This window comes from Eupeodes corollae, chromosome 1, assembly GCF_945859685.1.
Source record: "Eupeodes corollae chromosome 1, idEupCoro1.1, whole genome shotgun sequence".
NCBI lineage: Eukaryota > Metazoa > Arthropoda > Insecta > Diptera > Syrphidae > Eupeodes > Eupeodes corollae.
The window spans coordinates 60,244,202-60,267,296 of NC_079147.1; the positions used below are offsets into that span (position 1 = coordinate 60,244,202).

At 33.7% G+C, this 23,095-nt stretch overlaps 1 protein-coding gene across 1 annotated transcript; it reads right to left on the minus strand.

Moving 5' to 3' along the window:
- Positions 1-881: 881 nt before the first annotated feature.
- On the minus strand, positions 882-21,522 carry LOC129940543 (uncharacterized). The gene is made up of 3 exons (XM_056048918.1): positions 21,364-21,522; positions 1,699-1,766; positions 882-1,627 (listed from the first exon to the last, which is right to left on the minus strand). The coding sequence occupies exons 2-3, from the start codon at positions 1,756-1,758 to the stop codon at positions 1,358-1,360; spliced, it is 330 nt and encodes a 109-aa protein (XP_055904893.1). The 5' UTR covers positions 1,759-1,766; positions 21,364-21,522; the 3' UTR covers positions 882-1,357.
- Between the last annotated feature and the right edge of the window lie 1,573 nt (positions 21,523-23,095).

Below are 23,095 nucleotides of genomic sequence, written 5' to 3' on the forward strand. Positions count from 1 at the left end.
AAGCTTAAATATTCATCAAAACAGCTTTATAATAAAGAACATACCTGCAGATGAACCCTCCATAACAAAAAACTTTGTTATCAATATCAAAAAACAATATAAACTTAATTAATTAGCGAAGGTAATTATCACACAAATCAACTGATGCACAGTGCAAGCTTACGATCGATGACTTTCAACTGATGTTGTGGCGAAGTGTGTGCATAAAAAAAAAAAAAAAAAAACGGTACACTATTCCATGGGTATATAACTACAGCTAGGAAAAAAATTACTTCTCAAATCTACATTTTGAAAAATTGCTTTTTGAGCGGTGCGTCATAAGGTTTGTTTGCTAGTCGACCTTTTTTTTGGCGGATTCGCAGGCGAAAGTGTTTTATTCTATTCACTGTTCGATGTTGTGGATTCTTTTTTGATTGTTATTATATAAAAATGTGAGTTCGCTTTATTTCAAGTTTTTATAATTTATTCATAATCCACAACAAAATTTAATATTATTCATTGAATAATTCACCACAAATTTAATCAAAACAACACAAAATTTGTGGAAAGCTGTCAAATCACTGGAATATAGGAAGAAAGTCAAACCACTGGAAAATCGGAAGAACTATTCGTTAACAAGGAAATACAACGCGAGTCGAATTGAAAACGATCCGCCATTAACGTCATAATCAGGCCCCTATAAATGGTAGTCTACGCTTATTATAACCATTTGCAGCACAAATTTTCTCCTTTGATGATACACAATTTTCAAATATCGTTCCAATGTGGAGTAAAATTTTAGTAAACATTCAAAGTCACACTCAACTAAAACAAGTTAAGCGGAAATTTACTATTGACTACCATACATTTCGGACAAAACCATGAAATAAACTTTTAAAGAATTTACATTGAAAGTAAATCAAACTTTATTATTTGTAATCAAGTTGTTTACACGATAATGTATACGACGCTTACATAATATTTCTTTTTTTACTTCATTTTATCTAACATTAATTTAACATTATGTTTTATTTTTTTTTTATTATATTTTAGCAAAAAAAAGAAATTCCACGTTTCAATACAAAAATTGATGCGACACTTAAAAAGATAAAATTAAAAGAAAACAAAAAATAAACATTCATGTACACTTCCGAAAGCAAGTAAATTAAAAATAAAATAATACAAAATTACAAAATAATAAAAAAAAAAAATGAAAAAGAAGCAAACAAAAATGTAAATTTGAAAATAATTCTGTTTTTTTCTTTTTTAAATGTTTAATTTATTATTTTTATGTTTTAGTGTTGTGGTATGTTGTAGTGCTGGATGTTGGTTTGTTTAGTTTAAATTTGTTTTTGTGTTAATTTAAAAAAAAAAATGTTTAAGATGAATCTTCGGCTTCGGCCTCAGAAGACTCCTTCTTCTCCTCTTCTTCCTCGTCCTCCTCTTCATCTGAGGTTTCTTTCTTTTTGCTTGCAGCTGCTGCAGGTTTGCTTGGCGGACGACCACGCCCTCTACCAGGTACTGGCGGGGGTTTTTTTGATGCTTTTGTAACAGCCTTGGGTGGACGCCCCCGACCTCGTTTAGCAGGAACTGCCGCATCATCACCATTGCTTATAGCAGCCTTTTTTGGTGGGGATTTTGCTGGTGCCTAGAAATTAATAACAAATATGATACAAAATAAATATTTATTGGTTAACTCGTAAATTAATGTTGACTTACTTCAGCTTCGGATTCCCTCTTCTTTGGTCGTCCTTTCCTCTTAACTTCAGTATCAGCCATTTTATATTCTGCAAAGCAAATTATAAAATAATGTTAAAGAATAGTTTACAGTTATTTAATAATTGAAAAAAAAAAAAACAATTTAATATATATATATATGTACAACTTTTAATACATATTAACGTTCAACGAACGGGATTTAAAAATATAACAAAAGGTAAAAGAAAACACACTTTTGAAATCATTCTTGTAATTGTACAGCACCTTTTGAGGGCGACAACAAGACGGTGAGTGAATCAAACCCAATGCCGATACCATTGATCATTAGCAGTTAGTACAGTGGACTCTCGCTAACTTGAACATACGGTAACTTAAACAGTCCAATAACTTGAACATGATATTTTCCCTTTTATGTGTTCTGTAGCTTGAACAGGCAATTTGTAAAGCTCTTTACCTTAAACTTTTTTATTGCTGACTCTATAACTTGAATAATTAAGAAATTTTGGACTCTATAACTTGAACAAATAAATTTTATATCAACAGGAGTTTGAATTTCCTCATTGCTCCTCATCCAAGGGAAATTTCCGGAATTTGCTTTTTGTATGTGTTTAAGATTTTATTTATTTTGCAAGTTTTGTGCAAGCAGGAACGTGATAATAAAATTTTCCAGTAAATTTTGTGCAATATTTTGAAGTGCGTGTTTGGAAATTAAGTTTAAAGTTTAAGTTGTTTAAAGATTTAAAATGGGTTTAACAAAAGGACAAAAATTAGAATGTTGACATTTAAACAAAAGGCAGCAATTATTGAACAAATAAAGAAAGGAAAAAGCGTTACGGTTTATGCAAAGGAATTTAGTGTTTCAAAAGGTACCATATGCAATATAAAGCGCAATGAGAAACAAATCACAGCAAGGATCGCGAATACTTTTTCTGGACCAGGTAAAATGTGCACAATTAAAAAAGCTGAGCATCCAAAAATGGAAAGAATCCTTTACAAATGGTTCCTGAATCAGCGCAAAAGAAATGTTCCGATAAGCGGAAACATTTTAAGAGAGAAAGCCAAACAGTTGTTTATAAAGTATAAGAGTCAAGAAGGTAGCTTTTTCAATGCTAGTTCTGGGTGGTTTCAGAAATGGAAGAGAAGATTCGGTATTCGATTGCTTACTATTAGTGGAGAAAAATTAGCTGCTGATCCAGGACCTATTGAGCCATTCAAAAAAAAAACTTGAAGATAAAATCGCCGTTCTTCAACTGACAACACAACAAATTTACAACGTTGATGAAACTGCACTGTTTTGGAAGTTGTTGCCCAAAAAAACCTATGTAGTCGTTTAATGAAAAAAGTGCATTTGGAGGAAAAATTCCTAAGCAAAGAGTGACTTTACTCCTCGGTTCTAACGCCACAGGTACCCACAAACTCGTTCCTATGATCATTGGTAAGTCAAAAAATCCACGGTGTCTTAAAAATTTTGAAATGCCAATAGAATACAAAAGTTCTATGAATGCATGGATGACAAAATACATTTTCAAGGAATGGTTTTTCAAGAGCTTTGTAATTCAAGTAAAGAAACACTGCGAAGAACAAAATCTCCCACTTAAGGCACTTCTGATTATAGACAATGCTCCATGCCATCCATCAGCAGAAGAGTTAAGGTATCTTAACGGAGACATTTGCACAATGTTCTTACCACCGAATGTCACTGCGTTAGTTCAGCCGATGGATCAGAATGGCATAAGAATTACTAAGCTGCATTATAAGTCAAACTTGCTGTCGTTGGTCATTGCCAACAAAAATGAAGATATAGTTTCTGCCCTAAAGAACTTCAATTTGCGCCAAGCCATTACATTGATGTCAAAATCGAGGGATCAAGTAACTTCTCAAATTCTTGAAAAATGCTGGAACCCCATTTTTAATGATGTCGATAACAGTTTCTTTAACGACGAAGATGATGTCCCATTATCTACTCTCAGAGAACGCTGGAGGGAAAACTTGATTGCAGATGGGGAAGAAGCACCCTTGATACATTTGCTCGAACAAATAGACAATAATCAGGTAACATTTCTTGACTTTAAGTACAAAACAGTAGGTACCTAATGAACAAACTTTTATTTTTCAATCCAACAGCATTACACCGAAGAAAAAGTAAACGAATGGTTTCGCGATGAAGATGTTCCTGATGGTGTTGAAGATGAAGACATCGATTCGGAAAATGAATCTGACCCGGGTGATGTTATAATGGTGCAAAACATTGTAACTGACACCGAAGCCATCGAATCAATCGATAAAGTGATCAATTGGGCCAGTCAAAATAACAGAACATCATCTGAATTTACAGTACTCCAAAACCTCAGAGAAAGTGCGCTAAAAAATGTTTTGCAGAAAACTAAGCAATGTAAAATAACAAATTTTTTTCCCAAGTTGGTTTAAATACAATTGTGTTTTGTGTCAATTACTAACATTTAAAATAATATAATGAAAACGTATAAAAACGAAGACTTTTTTATTTTTTCCAGTTACTTGAACAATCCAGTAACTTAAACAGGCCTCGTTTCGTAGGTGTTCAAGTTAGCGAGATTCCACTGTACTTGTATTTAGAAAAACGGAGATAAATTTTCATTTGGTAATGATTCAAAATAGATTTGAAATTGTGCGACTTAGAAGATGTACAAACATTTAAATGTAAAGTTTTTCCATGGACGAAATTTGAAAATGTCAACAATTTTTCAATCTCCTATAAATGCTCAATTTTGTATACATATACACTACCGGTCAAAATTTTGAGACCACATATTAATCCTTTTCTGTAAATTATGAGGAATTTTGTAAAAAAAAAGGTAAACAAAAAAATAGTATTGGGTTTTTGGCATCTATTTGGATTTCCCATAGTTTTTATTTTTTATGACTTTTTACATTCAGTTTGGAATTTTTTTTATGACTGCGGTAATATTAAAGGGTAAAAAAATGTAAAATTTGAATACCTCCATATTCAGAATTTTGTATTTACTCGTTATGCTCGGTTTGATCAAATTTAAATTTATTTGAGACTGTGATCTTCTTCAGTAAACAAGTGCTCATTATGGGAAAAGTTAAGGAATAAACTATTGAAACTCGATCTGCCATTATGACCCTTATTGAAAAAGGCTATTCGCAAAGAGAAATCGCCACAAACTGAAGATATCCAAAGGAGCAGTTCACAGGACCATACAGCGTTACTCTAGTACCGGCGCGCCGGTTTTAAGGATAAACCGAGGTCAGGACATGCTAGAGTTACGACGAAAACCGAAGATCTGCATATCATCACCATAAGCAAGCGTTCTATGATGAAAACAGAACCATAAATACGCGCCGAGATCAATGAAATCCGGGAAGAACCATTATCTGTATCAACGATACAACGAAGGCTAAGGCATGCTGGACTTTCTGGGCGCTTTGCAGTGCGGAAACCACTTCTACGACCCCAAAACAAGATCAAACGGTTGGAATGGGCCAAAACCCATAAGGATTGGACAGATGAAGACTTCAACAGAGTCTTATAAGGCGATGAGTCCATGTTCGAGATATTTGGCTCAAACCGCAAAGTGTACATCAGGAGCAGTGCTGAACAGAAGATGCTACCAGACTGTTTGGTCCCAACTGTAAAGCACGGAGGCGGTTCAGTAATCGAGTGGGGATGTTTTTCCTTCAATGGAGTAGGAGATCTAACACGGGTGATCGGAAGAATGGATAAAAAAGTTTATAAAACGATATTGGAAGACCACGTTTTGGTATCTGGACTCCGATTAATCGGTGCAGGTTTTGTATATCAGCAAGACAATGACCCAAAACACACTTCAAAACTTTGTTGGAGATACCTGAAACAAAAAGAAGATGAGGAAATTTTAAAAGTAATGGTATGGCCACCACAGTTTCCAGATATTAACCGGAACAGACGGGAATGTCCGGAATCACCACATAACATCGGAATCTGCACTTTGGGAAACTCTATAAAATTGCTGGAATAATATTCCACAAGAAAAAATACAAAACCTTGTAAGAAGATTGCCCAGAATTGTAAAAATAAAATTATTGAATTTAGGAGGGTTTTTTAATGAAAACTCAATTTAGAGCTTTTATTGTTTTTTATTTTAATAAATAATTTATGTTTAGTACAAAACTAGTTAATATTTTTCTATCATTTACAACTAGACATGCTCTTCACTTTTTTCACATATTAACTTTTTTCCTAAAACTTCACTTTAGGGGTTTAAACTCGATATTTCTCAAATTTCAGAGGTGGTCTCAAACTTTTGACCGGCAGTGTATGAGCGTCGGGTCGCTAGAAACTTTGTTTTGAATGAATGGGGTAGGATCAGACTTTCTTTGAACGTTCATTTTGATCAAGCCAACTAGTTAGTTAGTAAAGTCGTCACTTCTATCTTGTTCGTTCTATCTTGTTCAATAGACCATTTTCAACGAAATCGAGTTAGAAATGCAGTTTTTATAATTCGTGGGTGCTCTTACAATTGGCGCAAACCGTTTCTTTCTATCATTTAGTTTTGAAGTTATGGAGAACTGTTTTGTTCAATAAACCACTTTTCTGACCATTTTGTGTATCACCTTTGTTCAATAAACCACTTTTAATTTTTTTTGTATCATATTGAACGTATATCTTTAAAATCATATCTTCTTATTTCTTTCTTGTTCAATATCCTTATATACGAGGGGCGTTCAATATATTCTCGGTAAAGGGGTGAAGCTGTGGTTATATGTATATATAAATTGACTTATTTATCAAGTAGTACTATTATTTTAGTGCATTCATGTAAAATTTCATATGAATGTGATTATTATTTACCGTTAAATCTCTATTTAAACAGAATCATAATGGCAACTAAGACGATGATGGTGAAAAATGAGCATCGCTCTGTAATTAAATTTCTCCGGCGCCCCGGCTAGTGCATGTACGGGAGAAAGCATCAAAGAAGTCGAAAAACTTGTTCTCGAGGATGCCCGAATAAAGGTGAAAGTGATGGCAGAGATCACCAAGCTTTCGACTGGTATCATTCACACCATCCTTCATGACCATCTTAACCTTTCAAAGGTCAGTGCAAGGTGGGTGCCACGAATGCTCACAGCGCCTCAGAAAAAAGTGAGAATCGCATGCTGTAGAGAGCTTTTGGAGATGTGTAGTGAGAACGCGGACGGTGTTATGCATCGGATTGTTACTGGGGGCGAAATATGGGTTCACCACTATGACCCTGAAAGCAAACAAGAGTCCATGCAGTGGCATAAAAAAGGAACACACCCCCCGGAGAAGTTCAAAGTCACTCCGTCTGCCGGGAAGCAATATTTTGCATTGTAGATACAACTTCATCGAACCCATTACTCAAAAGTAGCGGTAAAATAACTGCTGACACAAAATGTAAATGTAACAGAAAAAAAAAACAAAAAAAAAGCAAAGAACCTGTGTAAGTAAGGATATGCATATAAAAACAAAAGTTGCACTTATCGAGCCAATTGTTTTTGAAGAGTTGCGATTACCGCGTCGATAATATAAAAACTCAGTTGTTGCGAAAATCGAGAACGTACTGTAAATTAAAATCATTAGTAGTTCTTGACAAATCCGAAAAAAAACAAGTTGTTAGCTGCTGTACGAATATAAGTTTGATAGTCTACAGTGGCTCTCAGCTTAAATGATGCACTCAATTTGTTTCTGTTAAAAGCTAAAAAAAATCGCTTAAGACTACAACCAAATAGGACAAACAACAAGAATGTATGTTCTCAAGAAAAGGACAAATATCTTAACACTCTGAGAAAACAATCCCACAGCTTTAATGGTGCACTCAACAAAAACTGCAAAAAATTACCGCAGTAAGTCTTCAAAAACTAAAAACAAGCTTTATTTATTCAGTTCAAATCAACTACCATCATTTCCGGACACGCGAGTTGTTTTGTTCGACATGGGCATCGAAACTCGTGAATTTATAATTAAGCACTTTACAGAAGGCATAAGTCAAAAAATCGCGGAAATGGTACAAAAGAAAGAAGCCCCAAATAAATTTTTTTCTGTTAGTGACCGTGTCGGTGGATTTTGAGAAAAGTAAAGAGTGAACCTTTTCAAGCGCACCAAAGCTAGCCCAAGAAGCTGAAAATTATTTAAATAAAAAGAGCAGTCAACAATAAGAATTTTTCGAGAATCCAATTTCAATGGCAGGAGTGCCCGTAAGAGAAGCCTTTCATTTGCCCTAAGAATAAAATTAGCAGGGTCAAATTTTCTCGCGAGCATTTAAGCAAAGACGAATCATTCTGGAAAAGTGTGATTTTCACGGATGAAAGTAAATTTAACCTTCATGGGTCGGATGGCAGAGCGTACGTTTAGAGGCAACCAAATACAGAGCTCCAGGCGAAGAATTTGCGTGTGACGGTAAAACACGGTGGAGGGTCACGTTATGGTGTGGGGCTGTATGTCATCAGCTGGTGTCGGTAACCTGGTTTTCATCGGAGGCAATATGGACAAAAATATGTACTTAGACATATTAAAGCAAAATTTAAACCAAAGTGCCACCGAACATAGGGGGAAGTTTTCGGATGTACCAAAAGACAATAATCCTACACATAAGTATGCACTTGTTCGAAATTGGTTGATTTGGAACTGCCCACATGTCATGCAACCACCAGCACATTCCCCAGATTTGAATACGATTGAAAATCTATGGTCTAAGCTAGAGCGCGAAATAAGAAAACACCAAATAAAAAGCAGTGGATACCTTAAGAAGCCATTTTTGGAAGAGTGGAACAAGATATCTTCCGATTACACCAAAAACCTCATTTGTTCAATCCCAAAGAGGCTGGAATCGGTGATTAAATAAAAAAGATTCCCCACAAAATATTAAAAATCGTTCTTACTTTTTGTTAATTGTTTTTCACGTTATTTGAATTTTTCAAAATATAAATGTACTGCATCATTTACGTTGCACAGTGCTCCACAAAAGTCTACGTACAACGATGAATCATTAAAAAAAAACCGCAGTTATTCACAAACGATGAGTGATACAAATTTTTGAAAGGTATATTTCAATTAAACAATATTCAAGGTTTTGATATACACTAATATTAATAAACTAAATATTCTCAATTGAAATACAAAAAATAAAACAACGAAAAAGCTTTGAAAACCTTTCACAAAAGTATGCGTACAGAATGTTTTATACTTGCATTACATTCTATTTAAGTAACCGTTCATTTTTTAGCAAAACAGGTTTGTTTCTTCGGGCTTTGTTAGTGCTTATCACGTGTGGAAAATAGTTGTTTGTAATTTTTTTTTTCGCAAAAAAACTATAAAATGGGTAATAAAGAGTTAAGTTTAAGTGAGCGGTAGTTAATTATTGATTTGAACTTAAAAGAAAAAAAGTCCTACTCAGAAATATCAAAAATAACTTCAAGAAGCCGGTCAACGATCCAAACGACCATAAATCGCTACAAAAACACGGGAAAAGTTTAATCAAAACTAAGATCTGGCCGATCATCGAAGCTCTCTGTAAGAGATAAGCGTATTATAAAGCGGATGGTGGACCAAGATCCCTTCACAACGGCTAACTCGGTAAGCGTACAACTTAAAAAACATAACAACATCAAAGTGCACCCAGAAACGGTAAGAAGATTAATAGTTCAAGGGGGGTTGAAGTCATGCACACCAAGAAAAAAACCATTTGTCAATAAGATCAACAGACACAAACGACTCTCATTCGCAAAGGAGTATGTAAACAAGTCTCCGGACTTCTGGCGAAAAGTTTTATTTACCGACGAGTCGAAATATAACATTTTTGGGTCTGACGGTCGTTTGAGGGTGTGGCGAAAACCAAACGATGCTCTTAATCCTAAGTGCACTATCAAAAAATAACCGAAGGGATCATGAATCAATATGTTTATATTGACATCCTGAAACGAAATTTAAAAACAAGTGCCGAAATTTTGGGTATTGCTACTATTTCCAGCTAGACAACGGCCCCAAACACACCGCACATAATACACGTATGTGGCTGGCATACAACAATCCCCACTTGCTACGAACCCCACCACAGAGTCCAGATATAAACCCCATTGAAAACCTATGGTATGCTTTAGAAAGGAAGATCCGCATCCACGATATCCGAAATAAACCTCAGTTAAAAGAAGCCTTATTATCTGAATGGAATAACATAAGCAGTTCTTACACAGAAAAACTTGTAGGGTCCAGCAAAACCGCTTAAGAGAGGTCATAGCTGAAAGGATATCCGACGAAATACTAACACCAAAAGTGATAAAGAAGAATAATTATTTTTGTTTTTTTTTTCTAACTTTTTTTTACAGCAGTACGCAAACTTTTGTGGATAATTTTTAAACTTTTTTTTGTTTCAATTTGTTTATTTCTGAATAAAGAATATTTTGTTTATTTATGTTATAAATAATCAAAACCTAGAATATTGTTTAATTGAAATATACACTTGTGCTCACTAAATTAAGCCACAAAACCAACGAACACGTTTTTCTCAATTTTTTTTTCCTATATCACTTTTTATCTCTTTTGTTTAACGGTTACTAACTACCGTTATCCTTGTAAGAAAAACACTTGCCAAATCAAGAAGAAAATGAATTAGTTCTTTAATCGCTTGCAGTTGTTTGTGATAGCTTCGTAAGGCAAGTGCTCAAATAATTAAGCCATTTCATTTATTACAGGTAATTTCATTATTACCGTAACCAATTTTTTATTAAAATCTAATTAAATTAACTGTTAGCTTATTCTTAGTAAACTTTAACTAAAATGGGCAAAAATAAAAGCTCTACTTCATGTGAGAGAAAAATCATCTGGGAATGCTTTCAAATCCACCAAAACGTTATGAAAGTAACCCAAATCTTAGGTTTTTCTCGTGGTAAAGTAAGAAACGCGATTCAATATTATAGAAACAAGCAAACTTTTGAGGATTCAACACGCAAAAAGCCACGTAAAACCACTCCTGCTGAGGATAGAATCATGACTAGGCTCAGCAAAACCGATCCTTTCATGACGTCAGTACAAATTAGAGCCCAAATGGAGACGGATTTCAATGTTAAAATATCCTCACAAACTGTAAGAAGACGATTGAAGGAAAACAACTTGAATGGACGCATCGCGAGACGAAAACCAAACGTGTCAAAAAAAACATCAAACGAAGACTTCGTTTTGCGAGAGAACATCTTCATGAGAGCCTGCGTTTTTGAAATTTAATCGTATGGAGTGATGAATCCAAGTTTAACGTGTTTGGACACGATGGAAGACCGTATGTCAGACGCCCTCCATTAAAAGAATTGGATCCCAAATACACAAAAAAGACGGTTAAGCACGGCGGTTCATCGGTGATGGTTTGGGGATGCTTTACCTCATCTGGGGTTGGTCCTATTATACAGATCAATGGCAAAATGACTGGGGAAATGTATAAAGACATCCTGGACACTCATTTGAACAGGGATTATGCCGATAATTTGCCTCTCGCCTGGATATTTCAACAAGATAACGACCCTAAGCATTGCTCTAGGGTCGTAAAATCTTGGTTTGAATCGAATTCTATTAGAGTTCTGGAGTGGCCTGCTCAAAGTCCAGTTTTAAACCCCATAGAAAATCTATGGGGTATTATAAAAAGGTCTGTCGCCGCCCGAAAACCCATGAATAAGGCCTCTCTTTGAGAAATAATCCAACAAGAGTGGAATAAAATTACTCCTTCTCAATGCGCAGCGCTAGTCGGTATAATGTCAAAGAGATGTGCAGAAGTTATACGACAAAGAGGATTTCCAACAAAATACTAAAGGTAAAAAGTGGTTTTAAACGCTATATACACGAAACCAGATGTCTTAATTATATGTCCACTTGGGTTGGGGAAATCTTAACAGTTTTACACTAAAACTGCCCTGAATTATAAGATGTTGAAAAATTTGTATATTATGAATTAAAAATAATTAAATATTTATATGTACATAAAAGTTTAGTTAGTGAAGCAAATAAATACTTTATTTTGAACTAAGTCCGAATTTCAATTTGAGTGGCTTAATTATATGAGCACAAGTGTACCTTCCAAAAAATTTTATCCCTCATCGTTTGTGAATAACAGCGGTTTTTTTTCAATAATTCATAGCTGTACGTAGACTTTTGTGGAGCACTGTATATAAAATATTTAGTGTTTTAAAATTACAACAAATGATGAAACTGACATTTTCTTCTTTTTTTGTAAATATGTTCTCTAAAATTAGTTCGTTTTTTTGAGCTCCTTAAAAAAATGTTTGCGAATATTTTGTTGACATTGAACAAAAAAAGAAAACTCCACGACAAAACCCACCAAGATCTTTGCGTAAAATCTTCCATGTGGTCGAATAACACAAACCCAATTGCTGCGAACGGCGACGAATCGACATTTCACGGTCTTCAGCAACACTCTTAGTAACAGACGCAATATTCTCTTCTGTACGCACTGTACGCTTTCGTGTTTTTGGTTTATCGTTCAATAAAGTAGACTGATTGCGAAACTTGGTCACAATCGCATTAATTGTTTGCTCACTTGGTCGATTATGTAGACCATAAATCGGACGTAAAGCGCGAAACACATTTCGAACCGAACACTGCTTTTGGTAATAAAATTCAACGATTTGCAAGCGTTGCTCGTTAGTAAGTCTATTCATGATGAAATGTCAAGTAGCTGGATCAATAATTTTAGCTGGAATTATATTAAAATTAGGTGGTTATGGATTATTACGATTTTTTTTTTCTTACAAATTTTAGGGTTTAAGTACAATTATTGATAGCATTTTTCTCTTTGACACCATGTCTGAAATCCCGCGTGATCTGTCAAATACTAATGCATGAAAATCCTAACCTCAAAAAAATCACCCTTTACAATAAAAAAAAAAACCGGCATCATGCTCAACACAAGGCATAGGGTAGGGTCGCCTAATTTCGAACACTCCCAGTAATCGAACACTTTTAGAAAAAAACCGCTCAAACTATATTATATAACATATTTTAAACTTCTTCAAACGCAAAATCCTTTTTCGGGTATCCCCCTACAACTTCATCAGCTGGCAACCTATCCAACAAAAGACAAATCCCTTACAAATGGCTGTTTGTGTAACGATTTCATAGTGAGTTGTAGTTCGCGGTTTTGGTGTTTAAAACGAACTGTTGAGTAGTGTGTGATAAAGTATATTTTAAGGCAACATTTTTGTAAGTACTGATCTCTTAATGTTTTAACTTAATTTTAAACCTAATAGGAATAGCCTATATTTAAGTTAAAGTTTTATATTAAAATTCAATAAATAATAGTACATTTTTCACTGTTCGAACAAAGGAACCGAAATCTTCACCAGGTGCCTGTTCGAAAGCTAGTGTTCGAATAAGGGAAAATCCCCTCAAAAAGTTTTCTTTCGTTGAAACTTCGAATATTGAAGGAAATCATGTGAGTTTAATCTTTTTCGATAAAATAAGACAGTAGAATCTCTGAGGCCAAAATTCGAACAGCTTTTTTCTAACTGTTCGAATCAAGGATTTATAGGATTTTAGTTTCCTTTGTTCGAACAGTTTTAATATTTTCATTTATGAAGAAACTTATTAACATTTAATTTTAAAACTATTTAAAGACGAAATGAAAAGAAAATATCAAAATTATACTGAAGCTTCTTTATCAAGCGCATTACGAAAAATTCGTGAAGAAAAGATCAGCTTCCGAACAGCGAGTAGGGAGTTTGGTGTACCCATTACAACACTTTACGATAAAATTAAAGGCAGGAGTGAAGATGGGCTTAAACGAATGGGTCCGTCTACCGTTTTAACAGAAAATGAGGAAAACAAATTGTAGAATGGCTCATAAATATTGCCAAGTGCGGGTTTCCACAAAAAATAAATGAGCTGTTAGATGTTGTTCAAAAAATTGATAGGGACGAAAAGCGAACCACTCCGTTTAAGGACGACAGACCGGGTAAAAAGTGGTATTACAACTTCCTAAAGCGACATAAAGAGCTTAGTTTAAGAGTCTCGGAATCCATAACTAAAAACAGAAGAAAGTATTCGCAAATGGTTCCTTGACCTAAAAAACTATTTATTGGAAATTAATGCCTTTGATATTTTAAATGATCCTAATCGGATTTACAATGGAGACGAAACTTCTTTTAGTTTGGCTATAAAGACCGGAAAAGTTATAGGTCCAAAGGGATTCAAAAATGTATACGACATTAAATCCTCGAATGAAAAGGAAAATTTGACTGTTCTTTTAGTATTTAGTGCCAATGGAGTTACTTTACCTCCTGAAATCGTGTTCCCATACCTTCGAAACCCACCATCAAAACTTGTGGCAAATATGCCAGAAGACTGGATAATTGGTCGGTCAGAGACAGGATGGATGAGATCGGAGACCTTCTACGAATATGTAGCTAATGATTTCATCGGATGGCTTAGTCAAAATAATATAGAAAGACCTGTTCTTCTTTTAGTTGACGGTCATAAATCACATTTGTCAATGGCCTTATTCTATTCGCTTCCTCATAACACAACACACATCATGCAGCCCGCAGATGTTGGAGCATTTAAAGGTCTTAAAAGTGACTACAAATCATCAGTGCGGGAATGGCAGAGTAGACCTGAAAACTTAAATAAGTCCATCACTAAAACCAATTTTTGCCAAGTACTCAAAATGGTTCTGGATAAAAAAGATCGTTCAGAAATTGTCCGAAACTCTTTCAGAAAATGTGGAATTTACCCATTTAATCCCAATGCCGTAGACTATAGCAAATGCATACAAAATACAATAGAAAGCATTGAGCAAGTCACCGCAGATACCCTGTTCGACAAAGGGAAAGCTGAAACTACTATTCAAAAGTATGACGCAACTATTGAAGTATTGTCTTCTCTGAAGACTGAACTGCTAAGAAATGATTTTAACTTTGAACTTTTGCTGAAAATTGTATTAGATACCAAAAAGAACAGTGAATCATCTGAAACTTTTGAACCGGAATTATCTTTAATAAATCAACCGGCGAAAAACAACCAAGTGGTGAAGTCGAAGAGTTGTTGAAGAGCGAGGTTGTGTTTTCAGAATGGCTAACTTAAAACCGAGTCTTAGATGCTTTGGATGCTCTAATATTTTAAAAGATGAAGGTGTAAAGTGCGGTTTAATGTGTGGAAATGCATATCATAAGTTGTGTGCTGAGATTTCCGAAGATACTTATAAAGATCTATTAAAACCTAACTCGAAAATTCAATTCCATTGCTCTGATTGTGCTAAACTTTCCCTTCGCGATCTGTTTATTCAATTTGGTGCGCTTTTTTCTGTTGTTGACTCTCTTAAACTAAAACTTGAAGAGTTATCTCTTAATCAAAAGAGCTCCCCTGTTCCTTCCTTACCGGTAGTAATAGAAAGTGATAAAACTATTATAGTCCCACCTTTGCCGATGCATGCCGAGTCGCCTTGTACATTAAACAAACACCTAAACGATAATTCGGCATCTGATATTACGGAAAGTGGTTCTTCAAGAAATTGTGCATCAAAACATGTAAACTCTTGCCCAAACAAAACTAGTGATATGCAAAATCTAACTAAAAATAAGAGAGACTTACATAATAAACAGCAGAAAAATAGTGTTGTTGGGATTGATGAGATGGAGAGCAATATGAATGTTATCTCTCTCCCTCAACTTAAATGGTTTCATGTGTCTAAATTCTCAAATTCCACATCATGTGAATCTGTAATAGATTATGTCTCAAACAAACTTAAAATAAATAAACCTGATGTTAAGTGCTTTAAGCTTATTAAAAAAGACATTGACCCTGCATCTCTGGAATACATAACTTTTAAAATTGGAGTGCCAGAAGATTTTGCCAATGAAGTTTTTACTGCTAGTAATTGGCCAAAACAGGTTTATGTGAGAGAATTTCGTCGCAACAAAAAACTTATTTGCGACTCGGAGAGACTTTCGAACATAGACTCAAATAAAACTGCAAGTTCTTTTTCTCAGCCTACATCTACCACCGCCGCTGCAGCTACCGCCGCCGTCATCAATAAAAATAAGTATCTCTGCATTTATTATCAAAACATGGGTGGGTTCTCTTCGAAACTAAGAGAGCTCTTTTTTGCAATAGATTCAAATAATGAATATGATGTATTTGTTTTTGTTGAAACCTGGCTTCATGCTCACATCAATACAAGCGAAATATTTGATGTCAACATATTTTCAATTTTTCGTCTTGATCGGTTTGACATCTCTAAAAGTCGCGGAGGGGGTATACTTGTGGCTGTTCGCCGTCCAATTCGGGCTTATGCTGTTAACTTGGATGTTGTGTTGGAAGAAAATGTTGTCAACATCGAACAACTCTGTATCAGGATACATGTGGCTGCATCAAAAGACCTGCTACTTTTTTTAAGCTACATTCCACCTCAATCATCTGCGAATGTCTTCAACAAGCATATCTTTAATATTGAATCTATTCTTTCTCAATATAATGATTTAAATGTATGTATTCTTGGTGACTTTAATTTAGGTGATATTTATTGGGAACGTAAATTAAATGATGATAAAATGTTACCTAGTCGAATAAATTCTGAGTCTGAAATAATTGTAATTGATAGTTTATTTTCTCTCGGCCTTAAGCAAATAAATTGTATTTATAATTCATTAAATAGACTTTTGGACCTTTTGTTTGTTAATGAAGATTTAAAATCTAAATTATTTGAATGTTCCCCTTTATTATCAAACTCTGTTCATCACAAGGCTATGCAAATAAGTTTTCAAAACTTTAATTTTAATAATATTTGTAATTTTAATGATAATGAAAGTTTTATCTTTAAATTTAATTGTAATAACTTATCTTCATTAAATCGCTTTTTTGACTCTATTAATTGGGAATGTAAACTGAAATACAAGACATTAAGTGAATGTTTCAACATCTTCTTGGATATTTATTTTGAAGGTTTAAATCTATATGTGCCTAAATTATTAAAAAGAGTAAATAATCATCCACCTTGGTATAATGCACGTTTATTAAAACTCAAAAATGCGAAAACAAAAGCCCATAAAAAATTTAAAACTTCTAATTTGCCCTCGGACTATGAATTTTTCTGTCGACTTAGAAAAGAATTTCTGTTTTTATCTAAATTTTTGTATAGTTCCTATTGCCAGTCAATTGAACAAAATTTAAAGCGTAATCCTAAGGCCTTTTGGAGATTTGTAAATGATAAGCGAAGCAGTGTTGGTTTTCCTGATCGCATGGAATATAATGGAGTTTCATCAACAAATTCAAATGAAATAGTTGACATGTTTGCTAGTCATTTTCAAAAAATTTATAGTTCGTCTAATTCGTTTTCATGTTTTCCATGTAATTTAGCACCCATAACAGATTGTTGTTCCATGTTTGTTGAATTTGATGAAGTTTTTACTGCGCTTAAAGAGCTTAAGCCTACAACTTTTCCAGATTTGCTTGGGATTTACCCAATTGTTTTAAAATCATGCGCTTCCGTCTTAAGTCTGCCTTTACAAATAATTTTTAATAAATCCCTTTCAACAGGAACTTATTTAGATGAATGGAAGACTTCATGTATAATTCCTCTATTCAAATCTGGAATGAAGGATTTGGTTATTAATTATAGGCCTATTTGCCATATGCCAGTAGTGCCCAAACTTTTGGACAAACTTATGCACCAAAAAATTGTTTACATAATTGGTAATTCTATTTCTGAATTTCAACACGGGTTTTATAAAGGTCGATCAACGTGCACAAATTTAGTTGAGTTTACCCATTTTTGTTCATCTGTTATGGAATCCGGTGCACAGGTTGATGTGTGCTACACAGATTTTGTAAAAGCGTTCAGCAGAACTAACTTGAATATTTTGTTAGCAAAACTTAAAGCTTATGGTTTTGATGGCTTAGTTTTAAAATGGTTTGAGTCTTATTTATTAGGAAGAAAACAGATTGTCTACATAGGCAACTATCGTTCTAAGGAAATCTTAGCTTTGTCGGGTGTACCAGAAGGAAGCCATTTGGGTCCTTCTTTGTTTTTATTGTACATTAATGATCTTGTAAGTGTTTTTCATAATTGTCATGTTCTTATATTTGCTGATGACATAAAAATCTTCAAAGAAATAAAATCTATTAACGATTGTTTTGCCTTCCAAAATGAACTTAATAGATTTCATGATTGGTGTATTACTAATGACCTTGTGCTTAATTATGACAAATGTGCTGTAATGACTTATAATCGCATTTTGCATCCAATTTTGTCGGATTATTTAATGAATGACATTAAACTATTAAGGGTATTTGAAATAAAAGATCTTGGTGTAGTTTTTGATTCCAAACTTTGTTTTGAGCGCCATGTTGACTGCATAGTTTCAAAAGCTAATTCCCTTTTAGGATTTATTAAAAGAAATTCCTCTGATTTTAAAGATCCTTATACGGTGAAGTCTCTTTATTGTTCCTTAGTCCGACCTGTCCTTGAGTATTGCAGCATTGTTTGGTTTCCTACTACAGTAAAAAAAGTTAACAGAATTGAAAGAGTGCAGAAATGTTTTTTTGAGATTTGCTTTGAGAAATTTTGTTTTACCTGTTAATGTCTCTTTGAGCTATACTTCTAAATGTTTGTTGTTGGGTTTTGAAACTCTTGAAAAGCGAAGGAAGGTTTTTAGTGTTATTTTTATACGTGATATTTTATGTTTTTCAATAAAATGTGATAATTTACTTTTTTTAATGAATGTTTATGCACCGTCAAGATCATTAAGATCAAGAGAATTGTTGTATGCTGAGCGCCACTCTACCTTGTATGGTCAGCGGGAGCCTATTTCTCGTAGTATCAATCTGTTTAATATTGCCAATGAAGATGTTGATATATTTTGCATGTCCAGAGAAACTTTAAAAAATTCTCTCAAATATGTTGATTTTTAACTTAATTATTTATTTTTGCTTTTGCTTATATGTACATACATTATATTTATAATTTATTTTACTTTGTTCTTGTTATATTTTTTCAAATCTGTTGATATTTTCGTATCGTAGATAAATAAATAAATAAATAAATAAATAAGTAACGTTTGACTCGTTCCAAGATCTTGAAGATCATATCGTTTTGGATGACATTAATTATAATCCTATAGAAACAACAAATACAAACATTGAACCTGGAATATCAGAATTCAACAAGTCTCCTATGCATACTAGCTTTTCAAATATAGACAGTGACGAACTTCAAGAAGCGATCGACCAAATTTTAGTCGAAGAACATGTTTCTGACGATATAGGTAGGTTTTTCTAGGTATATTTTTGTTTATTAGTTGAAGTCCTAGCTTTTGTTTTAGGTGAAGTATTGGATCCACTTTATCAGCCTGTTGCATCTCCTGATTCTAACGAACAGAACTTCTTAAATGATTTGAAGGAAACACCTGAAACACCAAAGTCTAAGCATGAGTCTTCCAAGTTAGGTCAGAATGTAGTAGGTACTCTAAGTAGCCCTTGTTCCAGTTTTGATAAACATTTAAAATACCCAAACCCTGTAAGAACAAAACGAGGAAATGAAGTACTGCCTGGGAGTAGACCACCAATGTCTATTTCTTCTAGAAAGTGGAGAGAATTTTATGCAAAGCAAGAAAAAATAAAACAAAAACGAAAAAACGATATCGACGCTAGAAAGGAATTGAGGATGAAACTTAAAAATGAGAAACTTGCCATACAAAAAACCAAACGAAACAAGAAATTTGAACATAAAACAAGACGGAAGCATTCTTGCGGTTTGTGCGAAGATAAGCTAGATACAGACGCAGAAGAAGATGGCCTAAAAAATATCGGCTGTGATGCGTGCAGCAAATGGTTCCATCTAGCATGCACTCATCTTTGCAACATGAAATTTATAGATGCCCAAAATGAAGACTTCGTTTGTAATTTTTGTTCGTAAAGTTAAAGACTGATAATGTTTATTTAATTTATATTTATTTATATTATTTATTTTTGAAGAATGAACTGATATTTATTTATGTTTGTATGTTTTTCTTTTATTTTTTTTATGTTTCTGTTTCAATCAAATTGAATTAAATTAAAACTTAACTATTATTTAGTTAGTTTATACCAAAAACTGAACAAATGCGTTTCTTTATTGTTGAAAGATTTTTCTTCATCACCAGAAAAATCTTGTGTTCGAATTCAGGAAACCTCTCGTGTCTCGTTCGACTTCAGGATCTAAGTGTTCGATTACTGGGAAATTGACTTATTTTTCAGTTTTGATTTTCTTACAAAATATCTTTTGAATTTATTGAAAAAAGCTTCTATTTTATGTAAACTTTTTGGGTTTGAGGAGCTATTTCAATTAACACAATGTAGATATTATGTTCAACGGTTCTCTTAGAATTCAAGATTGCTTTACAGCGAACCACTGAGTGTTCGATTACTGGGGACATGACCCTATGCGGCGGGAAGTTAATGCAGACTTTTTACAAAAGTAAGTAATCACGTGATTGTTCATCATTTCCGGAATGAAATGTTTCCCAATTTCAATTCAGGAATTCGTTACAAATTTTCCCGCCAAATATCTTTTGTATAAACAAACAATTGGCGCCGAGTAGAATATACAAAGTAAACGCAAAACAAGAAATTCAGTAACAAAGAACAGAATTCATTGATTTTTTTCTTACTTTCAGAATAAACAGAAATCAAAACATTTATTGTTTTCGTACAATAATGAATTAATAGATTAAATAAATTTGTAAATGATATTATTAAGAACCTAAAACAACTATTTTCTTTTTTTTTCTTAAAATCAATTATGAAGCTATGGACAAGTAAAAAACATAAATCTTATGCGATTTGCAAAATCTTGTCTGATCTGGTATCACTCCACTCCATAGGTACAACAACCATTCTAGCGCTTAATTTTCTGCTACTTCTACCCAAGCGCACCACAAAACACCAAACCAACGCACATACACAACACATCCCGACATCGAATAGGCAGTTATTTTTCGAAAATACGGGTCAACAGAAAACATCCAAACAATGAACGCGAAGGCATATGTACGAAAAAAGAAGTAGAAAAACACTCACCGACGCGACGCAACGCAGGCTGATGCACCCTATTTACCCGACCGATTTAACAATTGCCGACGACCTTTGTTCTTCTTTCTACCCTTCAATTTGAATTAAATTGAACAATTTAATCCATCTTCCAAAAAAATATACATTTTTCTTCTTCTGTTCACGTCCAGAACAAAAATAATAAAATCTACGCATCATTGACACCCATATTAAATTATCTTCCATTATTTTCTCTACACTACTGGTACTGGGAACAGGAGAATGCAGTGAAAAGAAAAAAAAAAAGGAATCAGTATTCCTTTTTTTGCGAATGGAAAAATGAAAATTGGCGCCAAAGTTTTGCACAAATCGCAATGAAAATTAATTTATTGCAAAAAAAAAATTCAAAAAATATGCAATTATTGAGAAAAAATTAGTAAAATTTATGGCTTTTAGCAGAAACTTTGAACTGGGGGAGAATCTGCAAAAAAAAATCGCGAAAGAAAATGACGCCGATTCCAAAATAAACGCCATTATTAAATTTTAAAACTCTCTTTAAATTATTTTGGATAAATTGTACAGTTGGAATAAATAACATAAAAATTCAATAAAATTAAGGGAAAAAAATCCAATATACTCACATTTTTTAATTAAATTTGATAAAGGGATAATTTGTATTAATTATTAATTTCTTCTTGTGCAAGTTCTTTTTGCTCTTTAAGTTTTATGTTTTTTTTCTTTCCTCACAAGCGCACCACCTTCTCGTTCAACAACACAATCAAATTTAATTCAGAAAACTGGCATCGGCTTGTACGTGTTCGCGCCGGTAAACACAAAAATTGAATTTTGCAAAAAGCAACAAGGCAAAAAGAGACAAGTATAGTTTGGTGGGTTGTCAAAGTTTGTTGCGACATCTGTTGGATATTTTTGATCATTCAGGTGTTTAGGGTAAACTGTTAATGTAACCGACCACAATGATATATAGAGGCATCCCTTAAAGGCGAATTGCGTTCAAATCAATTTCGCCGTTTGGTTAAATTTTAACATTATTGATTTGTATAAAATGTTAAATTATAAAAAAGAATATTGCATTTAATTATTATTATTATTTATTAACATAAAATTGCAAATGCTATGCTAATAGAAAAGAGCTCTAGCTACAAAAGTTTTCCACTCTAATATAAATTATTAGTTAATTATATTATTAAATTATTGAAATGAATGTATTTGTCAATTTTCAATATATTTTCGACATTAATTGTATTAAGAAATGAATAAATATTTTGGTCGGTTCTTAGGATAGCATTCATTTTTTTTGTAAATTCCACATGATGATAAGCCAGGTATATGTGGCAAGTTCAAGTTGTTGTTGCATGATGGGCAGAGAGGTGGACTTTCTTTCCTTTATAGGTGTTGGAGAGTTAAGATACTGTGTCCTAAGTCCCCTATTACACGTTGACTCATGACTCACGACTCACTTTTGACTTTTCTTTTAAATTTGTATTCGTTGTATCAAGCGCTATTACATGTTGACTCGTGCCCCATGCCTCAAATTTGACAATTATTGTTTGTTTTGTTCTGAATGCTCCTCCTCGTTGGCTTTAATTTTTCGATAGTTTTTGAAGTTGAGTAAAATTTATAAAACAAAATAAATAGGATTTTGGAAATGGATTCCTAAAATTTGTTGAAGCTGTTGAAGTTACACACTTTTCTGGTTTCCAAACAAATTGGATGTTGTTTATCCCAGCAACAAGAAAATCGAATGAAAAAGAATATGAGAAATAAGAAACGTCAAAATGAGTCTTCTAAAAATTTGCCCGAGACTCACCGGACATTTTTTTTTGCATTTTATTTTCTCATAGTTGCTTTCTTTTTTGCACTCATGTGAGTCGTGAGTCGTGAGGCATCGTGTAATAGCAGACAAAGCGAAGGCGAATTAAGTTTGATATTGTCGTTCTGGAGAGTGATGATGGGTAGATTGGAGCGGATCGGCCAGTGTTTATCTTTGCATAATGATTTTCGTAGCTATTCCAGTAGAGAATTTTGTTCTTTTTGAGTAATTGATCGACATATCTTTGAATGTCGTTTTTTAAAAATGTATCGAAAGTAAAAACAGGTGCTTCGTTGCAGAGTTTTGCAGCTTTGTCGGCATATTCGTTGCCTGGTATACCGATATGACTGTAACTTACCGGTCCATTCCTTGAGATGAATTGTTCTCCGAAGTTTTCCCTCAAAATGGCCATAGAATCGCGAGCTGTGTGGCATGTAGCGCCATCTTGTTAAAACCACATGTCAACCAAGTTCAGTTCTTCCATTTTTGGCAACAAAAAGTTTGTTAGCATTGAACGATAGCGATCGCCATTCACCGTAACG

Coding starts and splice junctions, on each gene's coding strand:
- LOC129940543 (XM_056048918.1), bottom strand. CDS start 1,758: ATGGCTGATACTGAAGTTAAGAGGAAAGGACGACCAAAGAAGAGGGAA. Junction 1,628..1,698: donor AGAGGGAATCCGAAGCTGAA/GTAAGTCAACAT, acceptor ATTAATTTCTAG/GCACCAGCAAAATCCCCACC.